Raw genomic sequence first — 25385 nt, 5'->3', positions numbered from 1 at the left:
TCCAGGCTATTTTCACCATTGTACTATACTGCAATTTGAAATCTAATACTACCTTAAATGTTCTATTTATTACTCTTTTCCAGACTCCTATTCCTGTTCTGGCTTCTGTGACACCCCACCACTGGCCCAGTGATCACACAGCCTCAATTCTCACCATTGGCAACAGCAGGGGTCGTACACACTCGGAGGATGACAAGTTACACACACAGTATTTCCAGATGCAGCTCTCTACATCAAGTGCAATTTTCCTTAAGAGAACACAGAGACCACAGTCAGTCTGGGTATGGTTTCTCCCTCTTTTGCCAGATCCTCAATAAGACTCTCTACTGGGCACAGCTATAGAGTTGAGATCCCAGCTGAGTGGCCAAGCCAAGACCTCCAGTACCCTCTCTGTCCAACCAGTGCTCCGTGTCCCTGCCCAAGTAGCTGACACACACACATGCACACACACATGCCCACACACACACACACACACACACACACACACACACACACACACACACACACACACACACACACACACAGATTTGATTTGTGAACACACACACACACACACACACACACACACACACACACACACACACACACACACACACACACACACACACACACACACACCTGGGAAAGGCTGGCACAGGTTTACTAGCTATGCCCACTTCTGCCAAGACTATAAGGAAGTTTTGACTGTCACTAGCCCCTCCTTATCAGCTATTTTACGGCCCTTAACACAGGGTGTCCAATCTTACTGTGTAATGATACTATTAATCCAAATGGGAGTTTGACGAAGAGCAAGGCTATCAGGAGTGGCCCACAGTGTCGCCAAATAAATATGCAAGTACTCCCAGAACTTAAATATGTCTCACAAATATCAGCCACAATGGCAGATTTAAATATATTTAAAAATAAATAATAAAAGAACAAGAAAATACTCAGTAAATAATCACTGTAACTTCAGAGTTCAGAATCACAGGAAATATTTAAAACAACATTGCAGGACAGTCTCAAATAAGTAAAGAAAAACATCTAAGCTACACTTCACTATTTTGCTAAGTGTATCTAACAGAAATTACTGTACCCTAGTTAACTTACTTGCAGAGTAAGACAAGACAGATGTGGTGAGTGAGTTTTTCTATCTAAGCTGTCAGGTCAAAGACAAAATACAAAATGCTCAGTCTCTCTCTCTCAGAGAGTTCTTAAATTAACATCTCAAATATTACTGCTGGGATACTTGCAGGATGACATCACTTCTTGTCATATGACTTTAATTCCCAAGCTAAACCCCCATTGCCAGAAACTACCACATCCCAGCCCTCACCCACCCATTAGGGAAACCACCGTAAAAAATTTCTCCAAAGCCAACTTCACGCTTCTTAAGACAGAAGTGGCAAACTTCACGACACCCATGCTGATGGACAATAGAGATACAACTGCTGAATCCTATACAATTGCACTTTATAAGCACTTACATGAGTGCATGGATCGTGCAATCCCTAACAGAACCAAGATGCTATCCTCCAAAAAAAGGAAGCCAATCTGGTGGTCCCCTGCTATAAACAAACTCTACAACAGAAGAAAGAAACTGTTGCAAAAAAGAGTAAAATCCCATGATTGGAGGAACTCTGTGTTTTAACCTCAGTAAGAAGTTGAGATCCCACATAAAATCCTCCAAAGCTAGTTACCAAAACAAAATCGCCACTGATTCTAAAGACAACCACAAAGCATTCTATAGCTATGTCAAGAATCTCAATGGCAACACTCAGATCTGCTCTGAGTTACAGCACAATGGCACTAAATATATAGAACCAACTGATATTGCCAACATCCTGGCAGATAGGTTCAGTGCTAACTTTACCCCTCTCTTATCCTCTAAAGGGCCCATATCTATACCGGAAGAATGCAAAGTACCTGTAATCATGGCTGCACAGGTAAAAAACACACTCTCCAAAGCCAAGAACTCAGCATCCATGGGACCTGAAAACATCCCAGGCTGCGTTCTACATGAACTACAGAATGAACTGGCACCCCACCTAAGTACCATGTTCAATCATAGCCTCACCTCAGGCTTTGTGCCCACTGAATGGTGCACAGCAATGGTTATCCCACTCCACAAGGGGGGAGCCACCACGGACCCTAGGAATTACCGCCCCATTAGCCTGATGAGCCTGGTCTGCAAGGCTATGGAGCATATCATCATGGAACTTATAAACAATGACATTGGTAATCTCCAAACTCTGGACCCTACCCAGTTTGGTCTTTGAAGTGGTCACCAAAACTGTAGATGAGGGTAAGGTGGTACACACAGCCTATTTAGATCTCGCCAAGGCTTTCGACACCATCCCCCACTCTGGAATTATAGACAAACTCACTAAACTAGGTATAAATCCCTATGTCACAAGATGGGTTGCCAACTGGCTCACTGACCGAACCCACACTGTGAAAGTAGCAGACTCCAAATCCAACTTCAAACCAGTGACAAGTGGAGGACCACAGGGTTCAGTCCTAGGTCCACTCCTGTTTGTTATCTACTTCTCTGAAGTACAGGCTAACACAGAAGGTCTTTGGCTAACAAAGTTCACAGATGACTGCAAACTAGGAGCCATAATCAAATCTCCTAATGATGTGGACATCCTACAAAAGGGCCTCACTGAGACAGATGCCTGGTGTTAAAGCCATGGCCTCAAGCTCAATGCCAAAAAGTGCAATGTCATCCCTTTTGGTAAAAACTCTGTACCCATGGACTACCACATAGGCGGTAGTCTACTTAACACCGAAAGTGTGATAAGAGACCTTGGGACACAGGTGGACAGTAGTCTCTCCTTTGATAATCACATCACCACAGTAGTCAGGAAATCCTTCTTCTTGGCACACCTTATCACAAAAGGTTTCTCATCCAGGAAAAAAGAGGTCATTGTTCCCCTCTACTCATCACTCTTTAGACCCATTATAGAGTACAAAGCCGTTTTTGGTATGTACCTCACAAGACATCTACAACAACTGGAAAGGCCACAGAAATACCTCACAAAGAGGATTACCGGCCTCAAACAGATGCCCTATGCAGACCGTCTCAAAAAACTGCAGCTTTACTCCATTGCATATCGCCTACTCATAGGCAATCTCTGCCTAACATACAAAGCTATGTGAAACCCAGAGCTGTTGGACATGCTCCACATAAAAAAATCCCAATCCCTCTGAGCTACATACTCTAGGGACCTAAACTTTGTCACCACAATAAACAGAACATGCTGGATGGATAGATTCCTGTCTCAGAGACTTCCCATACTCTGGAACAAACTACCTATCTATATCAAACAAAGTTCCTCATTAGCACTCTTCAAGAAAAATCTTGATGATTGGATGGGAGATAGGAAATTCACCCCGGGGATCACTTCTGTGGCTCTGCTTGACAGGGGCACAGGAAAATCATTTTCTTGGGTGGCAAAAGCCAGGGTACCGTTTGGCTAGGCTTATATAGGCCCTAGGGCCAATAGCCTAGTACCTACCTATTAATCTATGAAACATGTGATTTACGGATGTACAGCATTTCCATTACAGCAGAGTCAGAGACTGCTCTGTAGGCCAGGCATAGGTCACCTCTCAGCAGCCTGTATGATACAGAGTACAACGGGGACCATGGAGCTCTGGACCAGAAAGGAGTGGGCCGCGGAAGTCCTGATGAGAGCGGACAGTGACAGAGCTTTTAGTCTTTTCATGCAAGTCTTGGTTAGAAACCTCTGTGGTCTCTGCAGGTGCTGCAGGTGTATGGTGAGATACATACAGAAGGGAGCATTGTACTCAATTAGTGGTCTGTACTATCAAAGGTGTAGCACATGTTATTGCTCATTATTATTAGTATGATTTAGCAGAATCCAGCTCCCCATCATCATGTCCTGAGCAGGTGCTGTAGGTTGTCAGAAATAGCTGTTGCCTCTTCATGCAGAACAGTTTCCCTTAGGATATGCAATGTGTAAGAAAATAAACAGAGATAGTAAAAGGACCTATAGAAATTATAAGTGCTACTCTTACCCTGGCTCATCTTCTGCAGTGTCATGACCTCAGTAATCCTTGGGTTTTGCCTTTCTCACAGTCTGTTTCAGTTCAGACAGTTGGGCAAATTTCCGGGCCTATTCAGTTAGCAATGTCCATGCAACATTCATCAGGTCATTCTGCCCAGGTACTCCTGCCTTTCTTTTATAAACAGAAAATGTGCATTAGTAACATGAAGGGCAAGTTGTCTAAAACACGTGTCCTCTTTAAACCTAGTCGAGCAATAATCCCCCGGCCATTTTTACAGGTCAAGTACCTACCAGAACATATCATTCTAAACAAAGGAAGAAAACGGATAAGGAATTAACAGTTCCAGGAATGGATGATGGAGGAGAAACCCAGAGAAGCATTAGAGGAGTATTTAACAGGTGGAGAAAATTTAAGGAAGAAATGAGGTAGGAAGTTATAATAGGTTAACCAGCTCCTGCCATCAAGCAAATGGGATAATTAATAGTGTAATTATAATCTCTCTTGACCTCATCAGGCACTGCTCTTGTTTCATTGTTTTCCTTGCTAGAACCTCAAATTCCCCATCTCCTGCTCACCAGGAGAATGTCTCAAAGCTCTTACTTTCAAGCAAAGATGAGAGAGGTGAGTGAACTGCATGGATAGTAAAATGACAGCTGTCACATGAGAAAGGGTGCCCTGACTCATGAACAGCGTAGATATAGTACACATTAATTACATTTCAAATCCTAAGGAGTTATGCACATTCTACTAAATGTCTTCTAATCTGAAATCCTGGTTAAAGCATGGAACCCCCCCCCCCCTCCATCATGGCCTGCATGCCCTTAATAATTATTTATTCCAAGAATGGATGGTCATGGAGTAAGTAGAACATTTTAGAGATTAAAACATGGGTCCAGATGATGAGTATTTACTTAAAAATAAGACAAACAATAATTACTACAAACTGTGATGCTGGATGCTGAGGTTTTATTGACATAAGAACTTCTTGTTAATTAACAAAGTTACACTTGTCTGCCTTAAAGTTACACTTTCTGTTACTTTTTAACACACACGGATCTTTCTTATTCTTGGAATAAGTTCTTTTTTTTTTATATATTACATATTGTATTCTAAGAAAGAGCATTTGTCTCCAACAAGCTCTCCATGTTATCCCTGCCATTTTCTTTGATTATAATTCCCCTCCCATTCCATTATTTTGGCCTTAGCTTTCAAAATGTCTGATGAACTTTATCCTCTTAGAATACAGCTCATTTTGGATACAGCTATGTAGCTGTTGCTGCAGGATCTTTAGACAATGACCCACAGGAAAAATGAATGATGCTGAATACATGAAAAGCAAGCGCATGAGCCACAATATGTATGTCATACATATTTCATTACTGTGTGTATACTTCTTGTCTGCCTTGTCAGGGTAACAAAGAACAAGAGAAAGATCACTCTGCATCACCACAATTCTCAACCGCATTGCAGAGTAGACTAGGAACGTGATTGCTATGTTGGTTTCCATTCCCAGGGAGGTATAGCCATACTTCCAGTAAGGATTGCCTTTTCCTGTTGTAAGCAAGATGGGCAAATCAGAGTAATTGATTTAGCTGAGAAAGCAGAGTGCTGTATCTTGGAATGCAATTGTCTAGAAGGGGAATTAAATGTAAAGCACTAGAATATACAGAAATGTATTGCATTTGACTTTAGAGTAGTAATATTGTAATTTTTCTTACTCATTTAATTATTTTTTTTAAATAGGTTGGCATAACCTAGATTATGTACAAATAACTAGTCTTTGCGACACAATATGTACTGCAAAGTAATGAATCAGTATTTGTAAAGCTGTGGTAAAGGCAGGAAGTTCAAAACACAGAATGAATTTAGAAGTTAAACTTTAACTGATAGAAGAGAAAATATATCAAACTGCAAATTGTAGAGCAACCCAGCTCATAGATCCAATTCCTTCATGTAGATTGTTAACCAAGATACAAGAATGCAGGACACATAAGGTTTATGAAAGATGGTGTGCCATATTTTTGAAACCACATACAGAACTGTGTTTGTGATGTGCTTGCATGTTACTTTATCCTGTTCTTGTCATGAAAGGTTCACAGAAGTAGGCCATGCTTTTTTGCTTCATCAAACTGAGGCCTACTAAGATATGTCTCACCTCAACAAGCCTATCTCGAGCACAGTGCTCTGTTCGTCGGATTATAGGAGGTTACTAGGCTAATGGCTCCAGGGCCCTTACAAGTCTATCCAATAGTGTCTGGTTCAAGCAAACACTAAAATAAGCACCTATTGCCCCCTGTCCAAGAGGGACACAGATGGGACCCCCACAGTGAATTTCCAGTTACCCATTCAATCATTCAAATTACACTTAAATAGGGCCAATGAGGGACTTTGCTTAACATGAATAAGAAGCTTGTTCAAAAGGCAGAGCAACCTCTGTGAGACAAATCTGTCTCTCCAGCAAGTTCTGTTGATGTCACATACAAAATTAACGTCCTTTGATCGAGTACCTATGTGCCATTTAACTTGCAAATGTGCAGCATTTCCACTAAAGCTGGGTCAGAGATTGCTTTATATGCAAGGCACAGGTCACCTCTGAGCAGTCTGTATGACACAGAGTAAAGTGACAGTGATTTCAGTCTGTCCACATAAGGCAGATCTTGAAGACCCTGAATTTTCTTTGTAAGGAACCTTTGTGGTCTCTCCAATTGCTGCAAGTGTTTGGAAAGGAACATACCAAAGGGAGTGTTGCACTCTATTATTGGCCTGATTAGGGAAGAGTACAGGGGGGTTATAAACTCTTTTTTCTGGAGGCAATGCTCTTACTTATGGATGAGCAAATTGCCCTTCATACCACTATGGAGACATGGTGATCGAAGTTAAGGTTGCTGTCAACCTGAATGCCCAGATCTCTCACCACTGTGTGCTTAGGGTATTGATTGCTATTGATGGGGTGTGCTATTGTTCTCTGAGAGACTGCCTTCCAATATATCTTTAAATATACAGAGCTGAGTATATTTTTTTGGTTTTAGAGTTTGTACTGTTAATTGTTGCTTAGATCTCTGTTGAAACTGTTTTGTCCCACCACCTTCCCTATTTCTGGCTTGTAGTTTAAATTTGGTGGCTTTTGCAGTTGCCTGCCCCACTGTAGATTTGATCTGGGACACTCTCCCAGTCCCATCTCTTTACCACATTCTACCTAATAAACTCTTTCCATACTTGCTTTTAGTCCTTTTTAACTTAATTGCATTTTTAAACTGTGTTTGGTCTAATATTGCTACATACTCAAGTGTGCTAGCTTGCACTGCATGTGAATTGTTTTTACTACTGTTTTTGCTACTTTTCTGTAAAAAAAACTGTAAGCCTGTTTCCTACCTTTCCTGTAACTATTGTTCCAGATACAGATTTGCTGTCTCCAGGACTGTATGTAAGCTTCTGAGCCCCCCAATCCTTTCTGTGTTGGAGGGAAGCCTTCTAGCTTATCAGTGGGAGTGTTAAGCACTAGGTAACCTGTCTACCACATAAGGAGTGGTTCTGGCCCAGAAATTGTAGTTATTGGCTGCTTGAGCAATCTCTTCCATCTTTCTCAATTTTCTGATTTGAAAGCCTGCATTTGCACTTGTTTCTGTCCTGTAACTCGTCTAGTGCAGATACAGATTCTTAGTTTTAGCACTTCAATTTGCTTATTCATGCTCAGCACTTGTTCAGAACTTGTAAGCACTAAATAAGCTACTTATTACTACAGCACTCAATCTTCCTCATTACCTAGAGGAAAACCATTTTTCTACTTACTTTTCTCACTTGTATAGAGAAAAACAGCTCTTGTACTCACTTTTCTCACTTATCTAGGGGAAAATAGTTTTTTATTCAGGTACCTGTCAGGTGCCAGGATCCACCACATATCCCACGCACTCAGGTCACTCCACAACAAGTACAAATATGACTCTGTCATTGTCCATGTTGGTGTGAATGACCTGAGACATACCTCTCTGGACTACATGAAAAGAGACACAGAAGGGCTCTCCGATCTTGTAGCCCAGGCAGGTATGACCTTAGGCCTGAGTAGCATTCTGCCATCACCCAGAATGATACCGCAGTACAAGGACAAAATGATTGACTTGAACAATTGGCTAAGCTTCTGGTGTCATTCTAAGGGATCCAGTATCTGTCTGCTTGAGACCACGATGCTTTGCCACAGATGGCCTGCACCTGTCGCCCCTGGGATTCTGGATACAGGCTAAGGCTCTTACTGCCCCTATACTGCCTTTTTTAGGCAAGGTTCAAATAAAAAATTCACCACCGTAACAGGAACAGGCAAGCAAAAACTGAGGGTAATGCTACAAAATGCTAGAAGTCTAAATCTCAAAATGCACTTACTCGAGGCACTCCTTAAAATGGAGAACATCGATATCTGTGCAGTGACTGAGACCTGGTTCAAGGCTCCAGAGAGCACCCCTGCATTACCAGGCTATAACTCATACCACACTTTTCGGCCATGTAATCTGGACTGAAACACAAAAGGCGGAGATGTGTCCATATTCATTAAGGATATCCACACCTCCAGGCTAGTTGCTCAGCATAATGCATCCAAGGTTATTCAAGTGCAACTAACTCTGGGCAAAACTGCAATCCAAATTCTAGCTTGCTACAAATCCCCCACCATGCCCCAGGATTTCCACTCCTCTTTTCTTGATGTACTGGTAAATATTGGGGTTCAACCAAACACCCTAATAATGGGCAACTTCAACTACCCCACCATTAACTGGGAAAACTACTTGTGTACCAACTCCTTAGCTCAACGCTTTCTGGAATTCATAAACTCCAATGTCCTGGATCAACTTATCCACACACCCACCAGGGGCAACAATATCCTAGACCTAGTCATTACCAACATGAGTGACCGGTGTCTCACACCTGAAGTCAACTCCTCGTTGGTCTGATCCGACCATAAGCTAATCAACCTTGATATCCACATCCCGCCCCTACCCCCCATTAAGGAAACCACGGTAAAACATTTCTCCAAAGCCAACTTCATGCTTCTTAAGACAGAAGTGGTGAACTTCATGACACCCATGCAGATGGACAATACAGTTACAACTGCTGAATCCTACACAAATGCACTCTATAAGCACTTACATGAGTGCATGGATCATGCTATCCCAAACAGAACCAAGATGCTATCCTCCAAAAAAAGGAAGCCAATCTGGTGGTCCCCTGCCATAAACAAACTGTACAACAGAAGGAAGAAACTGTTGCAAAAGAGAGTAAAATCCCATGAGTGGAGGAGCTCCCTGGTCAGCCTCAGTAAGAAGCTGAGATCCCTTATAAGATCCTCCAAAGCTAGCTACGAAAACAAAATCTTAACTAATTCTAAGGACAACCACAAAGCATTCTATAGCTATGTCAAGAATCTCGATGGCAACACCCAGATCTGCTCTGAGTTACAGCACAACGGCATGAAAATTACAGAAAGAACTGATATTGCCAACATCCTAGAAGATAGGTTCAGTGCTAACTTTACCCACCTCCACCCCCTAAAGGGCACATATCTATACAGGAAGAATGCAGAGTCCCTGTAATCACAACTATGCAGGTAAAAGCTGCACTCTCTAAAGCCAAAAACACAGCATCTATGGGACCGGACAACATCCCAGGCTGCGTTTTACACAAACTTCAGAATGAACTGGCTCCCCACTTAAGCACCATGTTCAATAATAGACTTGCATCAGGCTTTGTGCCCACTGAATGGTGCACAGCAACAGTTATCCCACTCCACAAAGGGGGGGGCCACCACTGATCCCGAAAACTATCCACCTATTAGCCTGACGAGCCTGGTTTGCAAGGCCATGGAACGTCTCATCATGGAACTTATAAACAAAGACACTGGTAACCTCCAAACTCTGGATCCCACCCAGTTCAGGTTTGTGAAAGGCAGATCATGCTCCTGAACCTGATCAACTTCTTTGAGGCAGTCACCAAAGCCGTAGATGAAGGTAAGGTGGTTCACACAGCCCATCTTGACCTCGCCAAGGCTTTCGACACCATCCCCCATTCTGGAATTATAGCTAAACTCACTAAACTAGATATAAATCCCTACATCACAAGATGGATTGCCAACTGGCTCACTGACAGAACCCACACTGTAAAAGTTGCAGACTCCAAATCTGACCTCAAAGCAGTGACAAGTGAAGTACCACAGGGTTCCATCCTGGGACCTCTCCTGTTTGGTATCTACTTCTCTGAAGTACAGGCTAACAGAGAAGGCCTCTGGCTAATGAAGTTTGCAGATGACTGCAAACCGGGAGCCATAGTCAAGTCCCTAAATGATGTGGACATCCTACAGAAAGGCCTCGCTGAGATAGATGCCTGGTGTCAGAGCCATGGCCTCAAGCTCAATGCCAAAAGGTGAAGTGTCATCTCCTTTGGTAAAAACTCTGTACTCATGAACTACCACATAGGCAGCAATCTACTTAACACCAAATGTGTGATAAGAGACCTTGGGACCCAGGTGGACAGCAGTCTCTCCTTTGATAGTCAAATCACCAAAGTAGTCAGGAAGTCCTTCTACATGGCACACCTCATCATAAAAGGTTTCTCATCCAGGAAATAAGAGGTCATTGTTCCTCTCTACTCGACACTCATTAGACCCATTATAGAGTACAATGCCCCTTTTGGAATGTACCTCACAAGGCATCTGCAACAGCTGGAAAGGCCACAGATGTACCTCACAAAGAGGATTACTGGCCTCAAGCAAATGCCCTACACTGACCATCTCAAAAAACTCCAGCTTTACTCCGTAGCATATCGCCTACTCTGAGGTGATCTCTGCCTAACATATAAAGCTATGTCAAACCCAGAGCTGTTGGACATGCTACACCTAAAAAAATCCCAATCCCTCTGAGCTACACACTCTAGGGACCGAAACCTTGTCAACACAATAAACAGGACATGCTGGTGGGATAGATTCCTGTCCCAGAGACTTCCCATACTCTGGAACAGGCTACCAATCTATGTCAAGCAAAGTTCTTCATTAGCACTCTTCAAGAAAATTTTTGATGAGTGGATGGGAAATAGGAAATACACCCCGGGGATCACTTCTGTGTCTCTGCTTGACAGTGGCACAGGAAAATAACTTTTTTGGGTGGCATAAGCCAGGGAACCCTGTTGGCTAGGCTTACGTAGGCCCTTGGGCCGATAGCCTAGTACCTACCTATGAACCTATGAACCTACGGTAGTTTGCAGGAACATCAACCTTACTGAAGGGATGATAATGCATTTTTTGCATTAAGTTTAAGACCATGAATTTGGCACCAGTCTTTAGGCTGTGTAAGACCTTCTTGCAGGATGTTGACATTGCTAAGGGTTTCAATGATCGCTCCCAGTTTGCAGTCATCAGCAAACTTTGTCAGCCAAAGTCCTTTAGTGTTAGCCTGTATTTTGGAGAAGTTGATTTTGAACAGTAGGGGTCCAAGAACTGATCCCTGTAGAACACCACTGGTTATGGGTCTGCTGGAGGAGGTGCAGTCCCCAATTTTGACCATATGAGTTCATATGAGTATCAGTGAGACAGTTTGCAATCCACCTGACAATATATGGGTTGATATCCAACTGGGTGAGTTTATCAATGATGCCTAAGTGGAAGATTGTGTCAAAGGCCTTGGCCAAGTCTAGGTAGTCTGTATGCGCAGATTTGCCCTCGTCTAAGACTTTAGTGACTCTCCAAAGAAGTCCACCAAGTTTAACAGGCATGATTTCCCCTTGACAAAGCCAAACTGGGTGGGGTCAAGCGTTTGAAGATTTCTTATATCTTTGTTAATAAGGTCCATGATGATTCCTTCCATGGTCTTGCAGATAAGTCAGGTCAGGCTATTGAGTTTGTAGTTCTCAGGATCTGTGGATGCACCCCCCTTTGTGCAAAGGGATGATGGTAACTGTTTTCCATTCCACTGGGATGAAGCCAGTGCTTAGGTTGTGATTGAAAAGCATGCCCAATGGTGATGCTAATTCATGTTTTACCCCATGTAGAACACAGTCTGGGATGTTGTCTGATCCCATATAGGCTGTGTTTTTGGCCTTGGAGAAGGCATTTAAGAGCTGCTCCACAGAGATACTAGGTGGGAGACAGGTGTTAGGGATGCTTTGGGGTATATGTGGCGGGATAGGGGAATGAAGCTTTCACTGAACCTGTCAGCCAGCAGATTTGCTATATCCACAAGTTCTGCATTTGTAGTACCATTAACTATGAGTTCAGCACACATCTTGGCCTTATATTTCAGGTTACGGATGTAAATAAAGAACGCCTTGTGGTTATCCTTAGTTAGGGAAGCTAATTTGGATTCATAGTTAGATTTGGAGGACTTCACTGGGAGTCAATTTGCTTGTTTAGGTTGAGGAGGGACTGTTTCCAGTTTTGTGACCATTCCTTCCTATTTTTAGACAGCAAATTCTTTGTCCTATTTTATAGCCTATTAATGTCAGTTGTCCAGCAGGCAGGTTTGTTTTTCCTTGAAGATCAGGGCATTCATTTAGCTTTATGGTTATCTCAACTGTGACTACTAACCTCCGTGGAGGAGACATTGTCAACAAAACTGAAAAGGAAGAAAGCAAATGGATCATGAACCTCAGAGCTAATTTATTTCCAGGGCTCAACAGAGTAGTTCCTATTAAACCTATTTTGAAAGAGAGAAGCCTAATTAAGAAATGAAATGGAGGCTTAAGGAAGGCGTGCATCTGATTGCTGTATGTGATTGGTTGAGCAATTAAGGATCTTTATTTAACAGCAGTAAGTCAGGTCTACACACTAGGATCTGAAGAAGGTTTTTTAACTGAAAGCGCTTATCCTGTTTGACCTGCAACCAATTTGTGCTTTTTATTTCTTCATTTTATTAAAGCCTACATTTTAACAGAATTTCTCAGTGAACTTTTTGCTGTGGTGGAAGCCTTTTTTTCATTTTACAATTATACATTGGTGTATCACTCAGCATACAGTGGATATAAAAAAGTGTACACACCCCTGTTAAAATGCCAGGTTTTTGTGATACAAAAACATGAGACCACAATAAATAATTTCAAAACTTTTCCCACCTTTAATGTAACCTATAACCTGTACAATTCAATTGAAAAGCAAACAAATCTGTTAGAGGAAAAAATATAAAAAATAAAAATGTACAATAAGCTGGTTGCATACGTGTGCACACCCTTAAACTAATACTTTGTTGAAGCACCTTTTGATTTAATTACAGCATTCAGTCTTCTTTGGTAGGGGTCTATCAGCATGGCACATCTTGACTTGGCAATATTTGCCCACTCTTCCTTGCAAAAGCGCTCCAAATCTGTCAGATTGCGTGGGCATCTCTTATGAACAGTCCTCTTCAGGTCACCCACAGATTTTCTATTGGGTTAAGGTCTGGGCTCTGGGTGGGACATTCCAAAACTTTAATTTTCTTCTGGTGAAGCCATTCTTTTGTTGATTTGGATGCATGCTTGGGGTCATTGTCATGTTGAAAGGTGAAATTCCTCTTCATCTTCAGCTTTCTAGTAGACGCCTGAAGGTTTTGGGCCAAAAGTGACTAGAATTTTTAACTGTTCATAATTCCCTCCACCTTGACTAAAGACCCAGTTCCAGCAGAAGAAAACCAACCCCAAAGCATGATACTGCCACCCCCATGCTTCACCGTAGGGATGGTGTTCTTTTGGTGATGCAAAGTATTGTTTTTGAGCCAAATGTACCTTTTGGAATTGTGGCCAAAAAGTTTATCCTTGGTCTCATCAGACCATAAAACATTTTCCCACATGCTTTTGGGAGACTTGATGTATTGTTTTGCAAATTTTAGCCAGGCCTGGATGTTGTTCTGTGTAAGAAAAGGTTTCCATCTTGCAACCCTACTCCATAGTCCAGACATATGGAGAATAAGGGAGATTGTTGTCACGTAGTACACAACCAGTACTTACCAGAAATTCCTGCAGCTCCTTCAGTGTTGCTGTAGGTCTCTTGGCAGCCTCCCTAACCAGTTTTTGTCTTGTCTTTTCATCAATTTTGGAGGAATGTCCAGTTCTTTGCAACGTCACTGTTGTCCCATATTTTCTCCACTTTTTGATGACTGTCTTCACTGTGTTCTATGGTATATTCAATGCTGTGGAAAATTTTTTGCACCCTTCTCCTGACTGATACCTTTCAACAATGAGATTCCTTTGATGCTTTGTAAGCTTTCTGTGAACCATGGCTTTTGCTGTAGCAGGCAACTGAGTAAATGTCAGGAAAATATTAGTTTAAGGGTGTGCACACTTATGCAACCAGCTTATTGTATGTTTTTTATTTTTTTATATTTTTCCCCTAACATATTTGTTTGTTTTTCAATTGAATTGTACAGGTTATAGGTCACATTAAAGGTGGGAAACTTTTTGAAATTCTTTATTGTGCTCTCATTTTTATATCACAAAAACCTCTCATTTTAACAGGTGTGTGTACACTTTTTATATCCACTGTAGGTCTCTGTTCTGTCAGTGGGGGAGGGGCTATGAAGCTATTTATGTTGTCATGTAAGAGGTTGTAATTGGACTTGGAGAAGTTTTTAGTCTAGTTGTTGCTAATGGGGGGGGGGGTCTTGTGTTAATAGTTACTTATAATGGGATGATTTGTGGTCAGATCTCACCAGGGATGGCCACATGCTGGGGGTAGTGCAGTGGTCCCCCATGCTGGTGAGCATCGGATCAAGGATGTTTGCACCCCTTGTGGGTGTGTCAACAAGCTAGTCCAAGGCATTGGAGTTAATGAAGTCCAGGAACATTTGGGCAAGTGAGTTAGAAAAAGTATAATTTACCCAGTCAGTGGAAGTGTAATTAAAGTCACCTAAAACCAGGGTGTTTGGTTGTATCTTGATTGACTCAAGTAGATCCAAGTAGGCTGAGTGGATGTCCTGATTCATGGAGGGAGTCCTATGGCTGGCAATGACCTGCAGAGGGTTCTTACTTACAGTCAATTGCACCTAAAGTAATTCAAGGGAGTCATGCTGTTTAACCAATCTAGAGGTGTGTTTATCTTTAATGAATATTGATACACCACCTCATTTAGTTCTCACACCTTCAGTTTGTGGTCTGAATATGTAGATGGAAATGTAACCTCCTATAGATGGGGTGCTCTCCGCAGTCTTAAAACAGGTCTCAGTGACTGCACAAATGTCAGCATGTTCCAAGGTGAGGATTACTTCCAGTGAGTGTAGTTTCTGATGTAGACTCCAAACATTTAGCAGCATAACCCTGAAGTTATTTTTAGAGGGTATTTTGACACTGGAAATTTTGTTCTTGTGACATTGCCTAAAAAAGGTATATGGGGATGGCAAGAGCCTTAACTAGTAATTGATCTTCTGCAAGGCATCAAGCTCTGTAGACTATGTCATCCCAGGCTGGCAAATACTTGACTCCCTTTGAATGACACCAGAAACTAAGCCAATTATTAAAGTCAATAATTTTTTTTGTTTATATTAAGGTATCATCCAAGGCAAAGGTGAAGTGTTGCTTAAGGCTGGGGACATACCTGCCTGAGACACATAATCAGAGAGCTCAATCATGTCTCTCATCCTATAGTCCAGTGAGGTACATCTCAAGTTGCTCACACCAACACGGACTATGACTGAGTCATAACAGTGCCTGTTGTTGAGAGACTTCAGTGCATGCATGATGTGGCAGATCCTGGTACCTGACTGACAACTCACTGTAACTTTTTCCTTATCCAACCTGGTGTGAGGGACATCTGTGTGTCTCACAACTGAGTTGCCTATGACTAAGATCTTTGTTTTTCTGTTATGCCTTAGGGGCTTGACTGGTGAGACACTGGTGTGTGATATATTATGTGTACTATGTTCTGTAGAGAATATATTATGTGAATCGTGGTTGTGTTTGTGTTTTGGAGGTCTCTGTTGTTTAGGTAAGCTTTTGGTAAGGACCTCTGCATATGTAGGTTTATGCGTTGTTGGTTTGGTAGGTGCACCAGGTAGGTGTGCATGCTGACAACCTGCTTAGTATCAGATGAACTGACTGGTGAGCAAGAGAGCCTGGATTTTAGGTTTGTGATCTAGATGCATCTTTTACATAATGAATTTGTGTGGACTAGAGGAAGTGGGTTGTCAATGTACCTGAGGCAATTGCTATGTTGCCTCAGTATGCCCATGTTGACCAGGTTGGCTGGAGAAACAGTGAGAAATTGTCCGTCCAAAATGCTAGGTAAGTTGATGTGGTCAGAAAACAGGGAGAGGACAGGAAGGACCAGGTAAAGTAGAGGACAGGAGAACTGGACAAAAAATATGAAGGGCTAGTGGGTAGGATCTGTGTTGGTACCTCAGGAGCTTTGCTGAATGTATCACCTGTCAGTGAGGGACAATCATGAGAACTCACCGATGGAGCACTAAGCAGAGTACTGAGGGAAAATTTGCAGGCAAAAGTATTTGCATCTATAACTGCCAATGGTGCCCACCATTGCTCTGCAGTGCTTGCTGTTAAAAAAATATTTTGAGTGGTTTGTTATTAGCAGTGTACAATTAATACTATTAATTAATTATTAATTAGTATGAATAATATTAATACTTGGCTTTACAATTATGTTTGTTGGCCACTAAAAGCATCTACATTTAAAACTGCCAATTGCAGATATATATTTAAGTTACCAAACTTCTTTACAAAATATTTTTATTTATTCTTTTGCAGCAAGGATGTGGAAAGAGGAAACAGCAAAAGCGAAATAAACAATAATAAAGTTGGCTTTATATTTTCTACCGTTGCTTGTCTCCTGGTCCTATTCTTTCTTTTATTTGTTATTTTCACACTGAAATCATGGCTCCTGAAAAACAGAGGTGAGTTATAAAATTATGTTGGTCCACCGCATCATACTTCTGCTTTTGCTGTCATATCTGACCTGGCTAACCTACCTGTCAATTTAGAAGTATTCTAAATTAAAAAAAAAGAAATAAAGAAAACTTATCTAATGAGCTTTAAACATAAGGATAAGGGCTACAATGAGGAACTTTTTTATTGTTTTAAGAAATTAAGCTCTTTAAATACTACACTTTATGTACTTTATGTACTTGGTAATGAGGAACTCTGGATGGGGTTAAGACTGATTATTCATAAAAAACTATCTGTTTAAAATGCAAAAAGCAAGGCAGCTGAGCAGTATCAGTACTTCAGATCCAAACACATAATAGCGTATTGCTGAGCAGTATCAGTACTTTAGATCCAAACATGTAACAGCTTACTGCTGAGCAGTATCAGTACTTCAGATCCAAACATGTAACAGCTTACTGCTGAGCAGTATCAGTACTTCAGATCCAAACATGTAACAGCTTACTGCTGAGCAGTATCAGTACTTCAGATCCAAACATGTAACAGCTTACTGCTGAGCAGTATCAGTACTTCAGATCCAAACATGTAACAGCTTACTGCTGAGCAGTATCAGTACTTTAGATCCAAACACATAATAGCTTATTGCTGAGCAGTATCAGTACTTTAGATCCAAACATGTAACAGCTTACTGCTGAGCAGTATCAGTACTTCAGATCAAAACACATAACAGCTTACTGCTGAGCAGTATCAGTACTTCAGATCCAAACATGTAACAGCTTTCCAGCAGAGATCAGTCATATAGAGATAATTAAACCCTTTACAGTAGGACAGCCCTCCTCTGACAACGCAAAACACTTGTAGATGAATGGAGCTGATGAATGCAGTGGATAGTCCATACATTTTGAAAAATTAACAACAAAATATTACAGGAGTAGTTCAAGATTAAAGAACATTTTTAATGAGTTGCTGCATTTTCTGAAAACTTTTATAAGAAGGTGCAACGCAGTTTCACCATGCAACTTAAGTGGTTCTGACTGTTGTATACCTTGTGTGTCACTCAGAAAAAAACTTACTTGCCTAATTCTTTACCTCATGATTATTTAAAAAAATGGCCTATAATATCTCCATCCCAGTATATATAGATATACAATAATGTAAAACATATGGAATTGAAGGACTATCCACAAAGGCAACATTCACATATCTATAGCCTATACTAACAATACCTTGTCATGGGTCACAGCTGTTAATGCAGCCAAGAGAATGTTCTGTAACAGGGGACAGTGGTCTGCACAAAGATGCACACCTGCTATAGAGCAGCTGACATCAGTTTGATGTCAGCAGAATGTGAAAAAAACACACTCTTCCTAAACACACATGCCGGATCACACACATCAATACAACTATTGTTTTGCTAATTTTAAATCAAGTGAATAAATGCAGAGAAGTCACTTTAATGGAAATCTGATCAGCAAAAGACAATTCATCACATGCACCCTTTCGAATGTCCCTTTAGCAAACTGATGCAAGTCTTGATCACTGAAAAGTACTATTTTATCATTTGTTTACTGATTTGTGAATCATACAAACACAGAGCAGGAAGTACCCTGCATTTGCAACCATTTCCTTTTCATTATGTTTGTGCAATTTTCATGTTACAGATAGCAGACCCTCCAAAAAAGACATTTAAACCCCCTCCTGGGTTTTGGCCACTATGTGTATCTCCATTTGGCAAGTCATTTCAGGGTGTAGTCTATACATGATTCAGACTTGTGAAGTCTTACCTTTTAATAGTCAGGATACAATTTATTGACGCCTAACATTTTCCAGCATTTAGGTGTCCTAAATCCTAAAACAGTCTGATTAAAAAGTCAAAGATAACTTAGTGCAATAACATTAAATCTTGCAGTAGTTTTCATATATTTTCTATACGTTGCCCTCTCTAGCTACTGATTTGTCAAATGTTACCGACGCACTTCAGCATATTCACATATATGCTGTTAATACATCGACTGTGACATCATCTAACCTCAATATTCAGTATCACAAGTATTAACCTCCCTGTTTGACCGGTTATTCTTACCTGTAACTGCATCCCACTTGTTTCAGAGGGCAGTTTTAATTTGCAAAAGCTTATTCCCCTCCCATATCAGCCCAAAAGAAGAACACATTTCTAGGATAGTCCTGATACCCATATATGTATTCACTACTGCTCCTAATGGCAAGTAGACATTTAGAACACAAATTGTAAATGGCAGAAAGATAATACGATTGTGTTGTTTCACTACTATAAACTATCTGTTTGTTCCATGATGGTAAATTAAGAGCCTTGTCAGCAGTATGACGGATTTAACTACTAATACCCTATTGTCCAGTACATTTGTTAGGTGGGCACAGGGGAAAATTAGAGTCTCAGAGGTCACCTAGTTTATAGGATGATCCAATAGCCAATTGGTTGCTGTCCTTGTCCTGTGACCACAGGTGTTGGGATTCTTCCTAAATGGCCTTGCATGGACCTTTTTCCACAGAAGTTACAGGGGTGGTTCTGAAGGGTCCACAAAGCGACAAAGACTGGATATCTTTGTTCTCAACTAAACTCGACCTGTGCTAGTACAGAAGGGGTATTCAAGACACTGTTTTTGAACTCATTCAATGATCGAAATCTCAGTTTTAGATCTGAATGCGATCTCTGGTATTATAATAATTACCCTTTACTAGCATGTGCCACACTAAGCAGATATCTTGCCTTTCCAACTTGATCTAGCTTTATGAATAGTCCAGTAGAGATGTGACCAAAATTAAGCTGAATGTCTGTGAAGCACCTGGATTTTATCATGCTCTTCCATGTCCTTCCTTACAGGAGTGTTTACTGCAAATCTAAAAGGCATACAAGGTGAAGTCTAAAATGATGACAAGGATTGCAACCTGGCTGATTATTTAGAAGCCAAGTATGACAGGTGGGAATGTTAGAAGAGTCAGGCAACATTACAGTGCCACAGGGGCTTGTGTTATCATATCAGGGTCAGATACCACACCAACTAATGACACCAGTACTGGTACATTGGTCAGGAGTCTGAGAGCTGGTGATTCCTGTAGGGTAAGGCAGCCATTGACAGCTGGGATTTGGTGTAAAAATAGAACATGAACTATTGCAGGATAATCTAGACATAAAACAGGCATGCTTAAATGAATGGCTTACTGAAAATGTAAAAGAAATCTATCTTAAGATTGTAGTAGTTTCCAATCTGAATCATGCTTAAATGAATGGCTTACTGAAAATGCAAAAGAAATGTATCTTAAGATTGTAATAGTTTCCAATCTGAATCATGCTTAAATGAATGGCTTACTGAAAATGTAAAAGAAATGTATTTTAAGATTGTAATAGTTTCTAATCTGAATCATGCAACATGATGTAAAAAAGACAGTCACAGAATGCTGGCATGCACAGGTTTGGGAAATGGACTTGAAAGACCTTGAAGTCATCCCTTCATTTTATTTTGCACTTGTAAACGTATATCTAGAAAAGTGCACCCAGTTCTGGTAGCTACAGAGAGGGGGGCAGACAGATACAAATTAACCCTTGTAGAATGCATACGATAGTCAATAAAATAGTGAGGGGAAAGGGGGACGTGGTGTTATTTGGACAGATGGCATAGACACTGGATTATAAAGTTTTTAAATGAATAGACTATTCAGGGTTTGCCTTCTCAAGATCTGGGCAAAGTTTTTTTTTTTATTTTAAACTCTAATGAAATGAAGCACAGCAATAAACCATTTTAGGATCTATGTAAATACACATCATTAAAGAAAATTTTAGTTGATTGGCAAGTGGGACCCAAGGAGTCTCTTGGACAACTGGAACAATGACAAGCATAAGCACAGCTGTTCTAGATAATGCTACAAGAAGCCTTCGCAAAATAGATTACAACCAATGTGTGTGTCATTCTAGCCATTATCCAGAAATCAATCTTTTGGAACCAGAATACGGCGCATGTTGTTGAACTTCATGAATATTTGTTTATATATATATATATATATATATATATATATATATATATATATATATATATATATATTTGTTTTCAGGGATTAGATCCAAAATGGTTTCTGAGTTTGCTTTTTCTAAAGAATCTAGAATTAAAAAAAACACTTTGGCCTAGTCTTGAGAAGACACCCACTGAATGGTCCATTTGTCCAGCAATGCTTTCATCAGTGTATGAAATGCATTTCTAAAGTCAGCCCCCCCCAAAAAACTGTGTGGAAACCATACAATTCTATTTATTTTGTAGACCGGGATAGTATACTGATCACAAAAAATAAAATAAATAAATAAAACAGAACAAATTCACAAGCAAAGTAGTCATATCCCAAAGACAATTGAAATGATATCTAAATATTATTAACAGAGCAGAAAAACAATTGCCAATTAATTTTAGTAATAAATATGAGATGCAGCAGGTAAGAACAGAGGGTCAATGTAGAAGTGATGCAGGTGAGAAGGGAGTTAGGTTATATTTCCAGTGGACAAATATTTGCAGTCAAAACCAGAAAAGCTTACAGAAGTCTTTAAGGAAAGTGGCTTTGGGAATGAACATAACAGAAATGTTTGCAAGCTTCAAAGGAACCCATTAAGTGCAAGCACAGAGGGGGTACAGACTTTAAAACAATACAAAACTAGGAGGGGGACACAGTGGTGCAGTCATGCAATGATTAGCACTGTGGCTCATGCTGCTTTGTTCCTTAATTTGATTCACAGTTGTGATTCCTTCTGTGTAAAGTCTGTATGTCCCTCATGTGTGCATGTCACTTTTTGCTACATGCTATAGTTACCTCCCACATCCTCTACAGGTGAACTGCCAACCTCCCAAATTGTTTGTAGGCATGTGTGCATGTCCTGCAATGGGCCGGTGCTGTATCTATTATTAGTTTCTCTATTTTGCACCCATGGAGTCTGGGGCACAGGATACAGCTCTCCCAGGATCCAAGACTAGCCTATTTAGGTAATTAGAGAATGAATGAATGTATAACTGGGTTGGACACAATTCTTTCACAGAAGGAGGGGGGTACTTGGTTGCAGCAACCTTTTTAAAACATTAATTTGCTCTCTATTTTGCCTGTGCTAAAGAATGTATGGGATAGAGATTAAGACTGTGCAGGACAAATCACGCCATCATTAAATGAAAATTAGTTTCATTTCATTATCAAAATAAAGACTCTGATGTGCAGTGTTGGTGTCCATACCAGTTTATATGATATTAAGGTGATTTAAATGTAGTATCACAGCTTGCAATTTATAAGAGACAACAGGTACATTTGCTGGAATTGTCGTTCTTCTAACTATACATTTATTAGTCCACAAACCTTTTAAAAAGTCATTTATCTCATTCCAAAACTTGACATCCTTTTCACAGTCTGTGATATATGAACCTAGTCAGCTTTTAATATCGCATTACATCTCCAACATACCAACATTTTTTTTATAAAAAGGGTGCAATAAATATTCCACGAATATATTTTAACATACAGATTTTCCAATGCATACTAGTAGAGGTTAGTATAACAGATTTTAGTATTAAATATTTATTCTATTCATCAAATAGTTCATTAACTTCAAGAGAGTCTATAAATTTCCAGTAACCTTTGTCTAAATTAATTTTATTATTTACAATATCTTATATAACTTAGACTATTCTTGGAAGAAATTTCACCTAAAATGATATATCTAAAATGTTCATTTATTTTAGGTTAAGTGTTTTTCTCTCACTTTCCTAAAAAGACTTAAAAAAATCTTATAGTTTTTCCCTAACAACTTGAATTCTTAATAATGAACCGCCAAGATAAATTTTCTCAAAATTTCACCTGAGGATAAAAGTATAGTTTTATTAATGCAATCAAACATGAATGTCAGAATACATTTTGCATCACCTACTCACATGCTTTTGCAAAACTGCATTTGTTCTGCTTGAAGGGTTGTGCTGACCAAGTCATCCTTATTTGCCCTCAGTTTTAATGCGGTAAACCTAAAGGGGGAAGAGGACTACACAGACAGATTCAACAAAGACTGCTGTCTATTAAGAAATTACTCAACTGTGCTTGTTCAAAAGGGGGTAATGACAGAGTATATGAAAAAGTAAAAGAAAGGCACTGGGGATGGCAATGTGTGTGTTGCTTTCCCAAAGCACTTAGTTGAAAATGGGAGCATATTAAATCCAGGCGGGGAGCATTCTGACATTATTTAGGGATTTAGGGAGTACTGCCTATATTGTGGACACTCCTGTTTTGATAAATACTTCATGGTTCACAACCCTTACAGCATTCCTGACATCAAAAACAGCAGTTTCACAAATGTCTAGATCTGCAGAGTCCAAGCATGCAATTGCAGAGAAAGGCAGTACACCAAATGAGGTTAGGGTTTTTGTTGGTTTTTCAGCAGTCACAAGACTACCATTGATATTTCAGGTGCAACTCTATGGACTAGATTGACCTGTAGACTGCATGAAAATATATGATTAAAGGGAATAAAGTCACACCATCCAAAAGCAAAGGTAGAACCTGGATAGATAAAATGTGCTAAAACACAATACATTAAATGACGAAAGTGGCAAAATGTTAGAATTAAGTAGTGAAACTAATGTACATTTATTAGCAGTAATGGAATTTATGTGGGGGTGACTTTAGGAAAGGCCAAAAAGCCATTGGGTGGGGGGCAGCGAGTAAAAGCTCACAGAGCAAAAGAATGCATCAAGATTTGCACTGTTTTAAAGAAGGGCAAATAGAACCCCTTTGAAATCAAAAGGTTAAACATGTAAGGCACTGATGGAGACTGATCTGATGGTGTAGAATTCAATGTCCCAAAGCTGGCTTAGGTTTAACCCAAGTACTGTGGACTCATGGCAGGCCTCTTGCAGCAAAATGGAAAACAGAACATTTGCATAACAATCATGAGTACTGCCTTATTTCTCCACTGTCTACAGGATATGGCACACTGACATGGCCTTTAACATCACACAGAGACTGGATGCCAGTGTGACAACTGCAACAGCAGGTCATAGGAATGTCACTCAGATCCAGTTTATAACACTACCCTGTGGCTTGTCCACTCCAGAAAAGATCTTTGATTCAAATGTGGTTGCTATTCAGATTCAATTGCTGTAACATATTTCCTAGGATGAGCTGAAGTGCAGAAATTATCTTGCTGTACAAAGCACATATTTGTTTGTAAGATGGACTGCTTTCAAACATTGCTTGTAGCCTAACAATGCAAATTTCTGTTCTGTAGATTTCATTCAGTTTCTAATTCTTTGTAAAACACAGTTGCTGATGGTAGTGTTTTAAAAATCCAGACTTTAGCTTTGCATTCTGCTGAAGCTGAGATGGTCACACTTCCATGCTGTTTGAAGGCAAAAATGAAGCATTTCTAAGATTTTAATACATGTATCTAGTGAAGGGAAGGGTGCTTGTACGAAAAGTATTTGATTGTAGATTTATGATTCAGATTTTGGAATTTAAATCATTTTAACCACTCTTTAGTTGTTTATAATATCTATTTAATTTCCAGGAATTTGTAGTCTATTTGAAGCTGTGTTCTTTAGGACATGTTGTCCCTGCTATATTCTTAAAGTTAGTTATACTCATTTAATTCTAAAGACAAAAAACAAAAACAAACAAGAAAAAATAGGGTAAGTTTTATAAACTGCTCACAAATGAATACATTATAAAACAAAACAATATTCAGACTGCCTTTATTAAGATACTTAAAAATTTTGTTCAAAACTCAGAGCATCAGACAGTTAAAATCAACCCTCCCCATCCATCCATCCTCTCTCTAAAGTGTTTTGCCACCATTTCTTATTTTTTTGCATGATGGAATACAGTGTTCATATCCTACAAAGCATTTCCATCTAGATTACCATTTAGTTTTTTTAGTAAAAACTTCATAAAATTGTATTTCTGCTAAGCTGACATCAGCAAAGTACACACACAGACTTTTAAAGAATATTATCCCTAGTGATGTCTGTCAAAGGATAGTGTGTGTAAGCAGAGGTGCAGTCAAAGTACATGCATGGATCTCATCTCACTCACATAGTGATGTTTACAAGGATTTCATTGTGAATTCATCTGTCCCAGCCTCATCACCAGCATGTTATTTATTTATTTTAGTGCATATGTGTGTGTGTGTGTGTGTGTGTGTGTGTGTGTGTGTGTGTGTGTGTGTGTGTGTGTGTGTGTGTGTGTGTGTGTATGTGTGTCAAATATAGGTCACATATTCACTCATTTGGTCACTAAATTCCTTTCCTAGTTTTGCCTAAATAAATGAAATTAAATTGAAATAAATATGCAGCAGTATACCATTCTAAATATATTAACCCCCTGGTGTTACAAGATACAGAATGCTGATTTTCACACATCTTGGAAGCTTCATTGATATGATAAAGATAATACACTTTTGGCACCAAAACGACTAACATACATGACTGATCAAATTACACTTACAGGAAAGACTTCCAAATCTTCTAAATGAAGCATACACTCCTTTACGG

At 39.9% G+C, this 25385-nt stretch overlaps 1 protein-coding gene across 1 annotated transcript in view; it reads left to right on the top strand.

The window, feature by feature from the left end:
- LOC122806462 (probable serine/threonine-protein kinase clkA) overlaps nt 1-25385 on the top strand; it is a 130451-nt gene that overhangs the window by 46215 nt on the left and 58851 nt on the right. The window contains exon 3 of the mRNA XM_044076923.1: nt 16711-16856. Coding sequence (XP_043932858.1) covers nt 16711-16856 — 146 coding nt within the window. The remainder of the gene's footprint in view (nt 1-16710; nt 16857-25385) is intronic.

The sequence above is a fragment of the Protopterus annectens genome, chromosome 7.part0 (genome assembly GCF_019279795.1).
Source record: "Protopterus annectens isolate FY-2018-M chromosome 7.part0, PAN1.0, whole genome shotgun sequence".
NCBI lineage: Eukaryota > Metazoa > Chordata > Ceratodontiformes > Protopteridae > Protopterus > Protopterus annectens.
The sequence above is the reverse complement of the archived record's forward strand: the minus strand, read 5'-3'. Positions and strand labels throughout refer to the sequence as shown.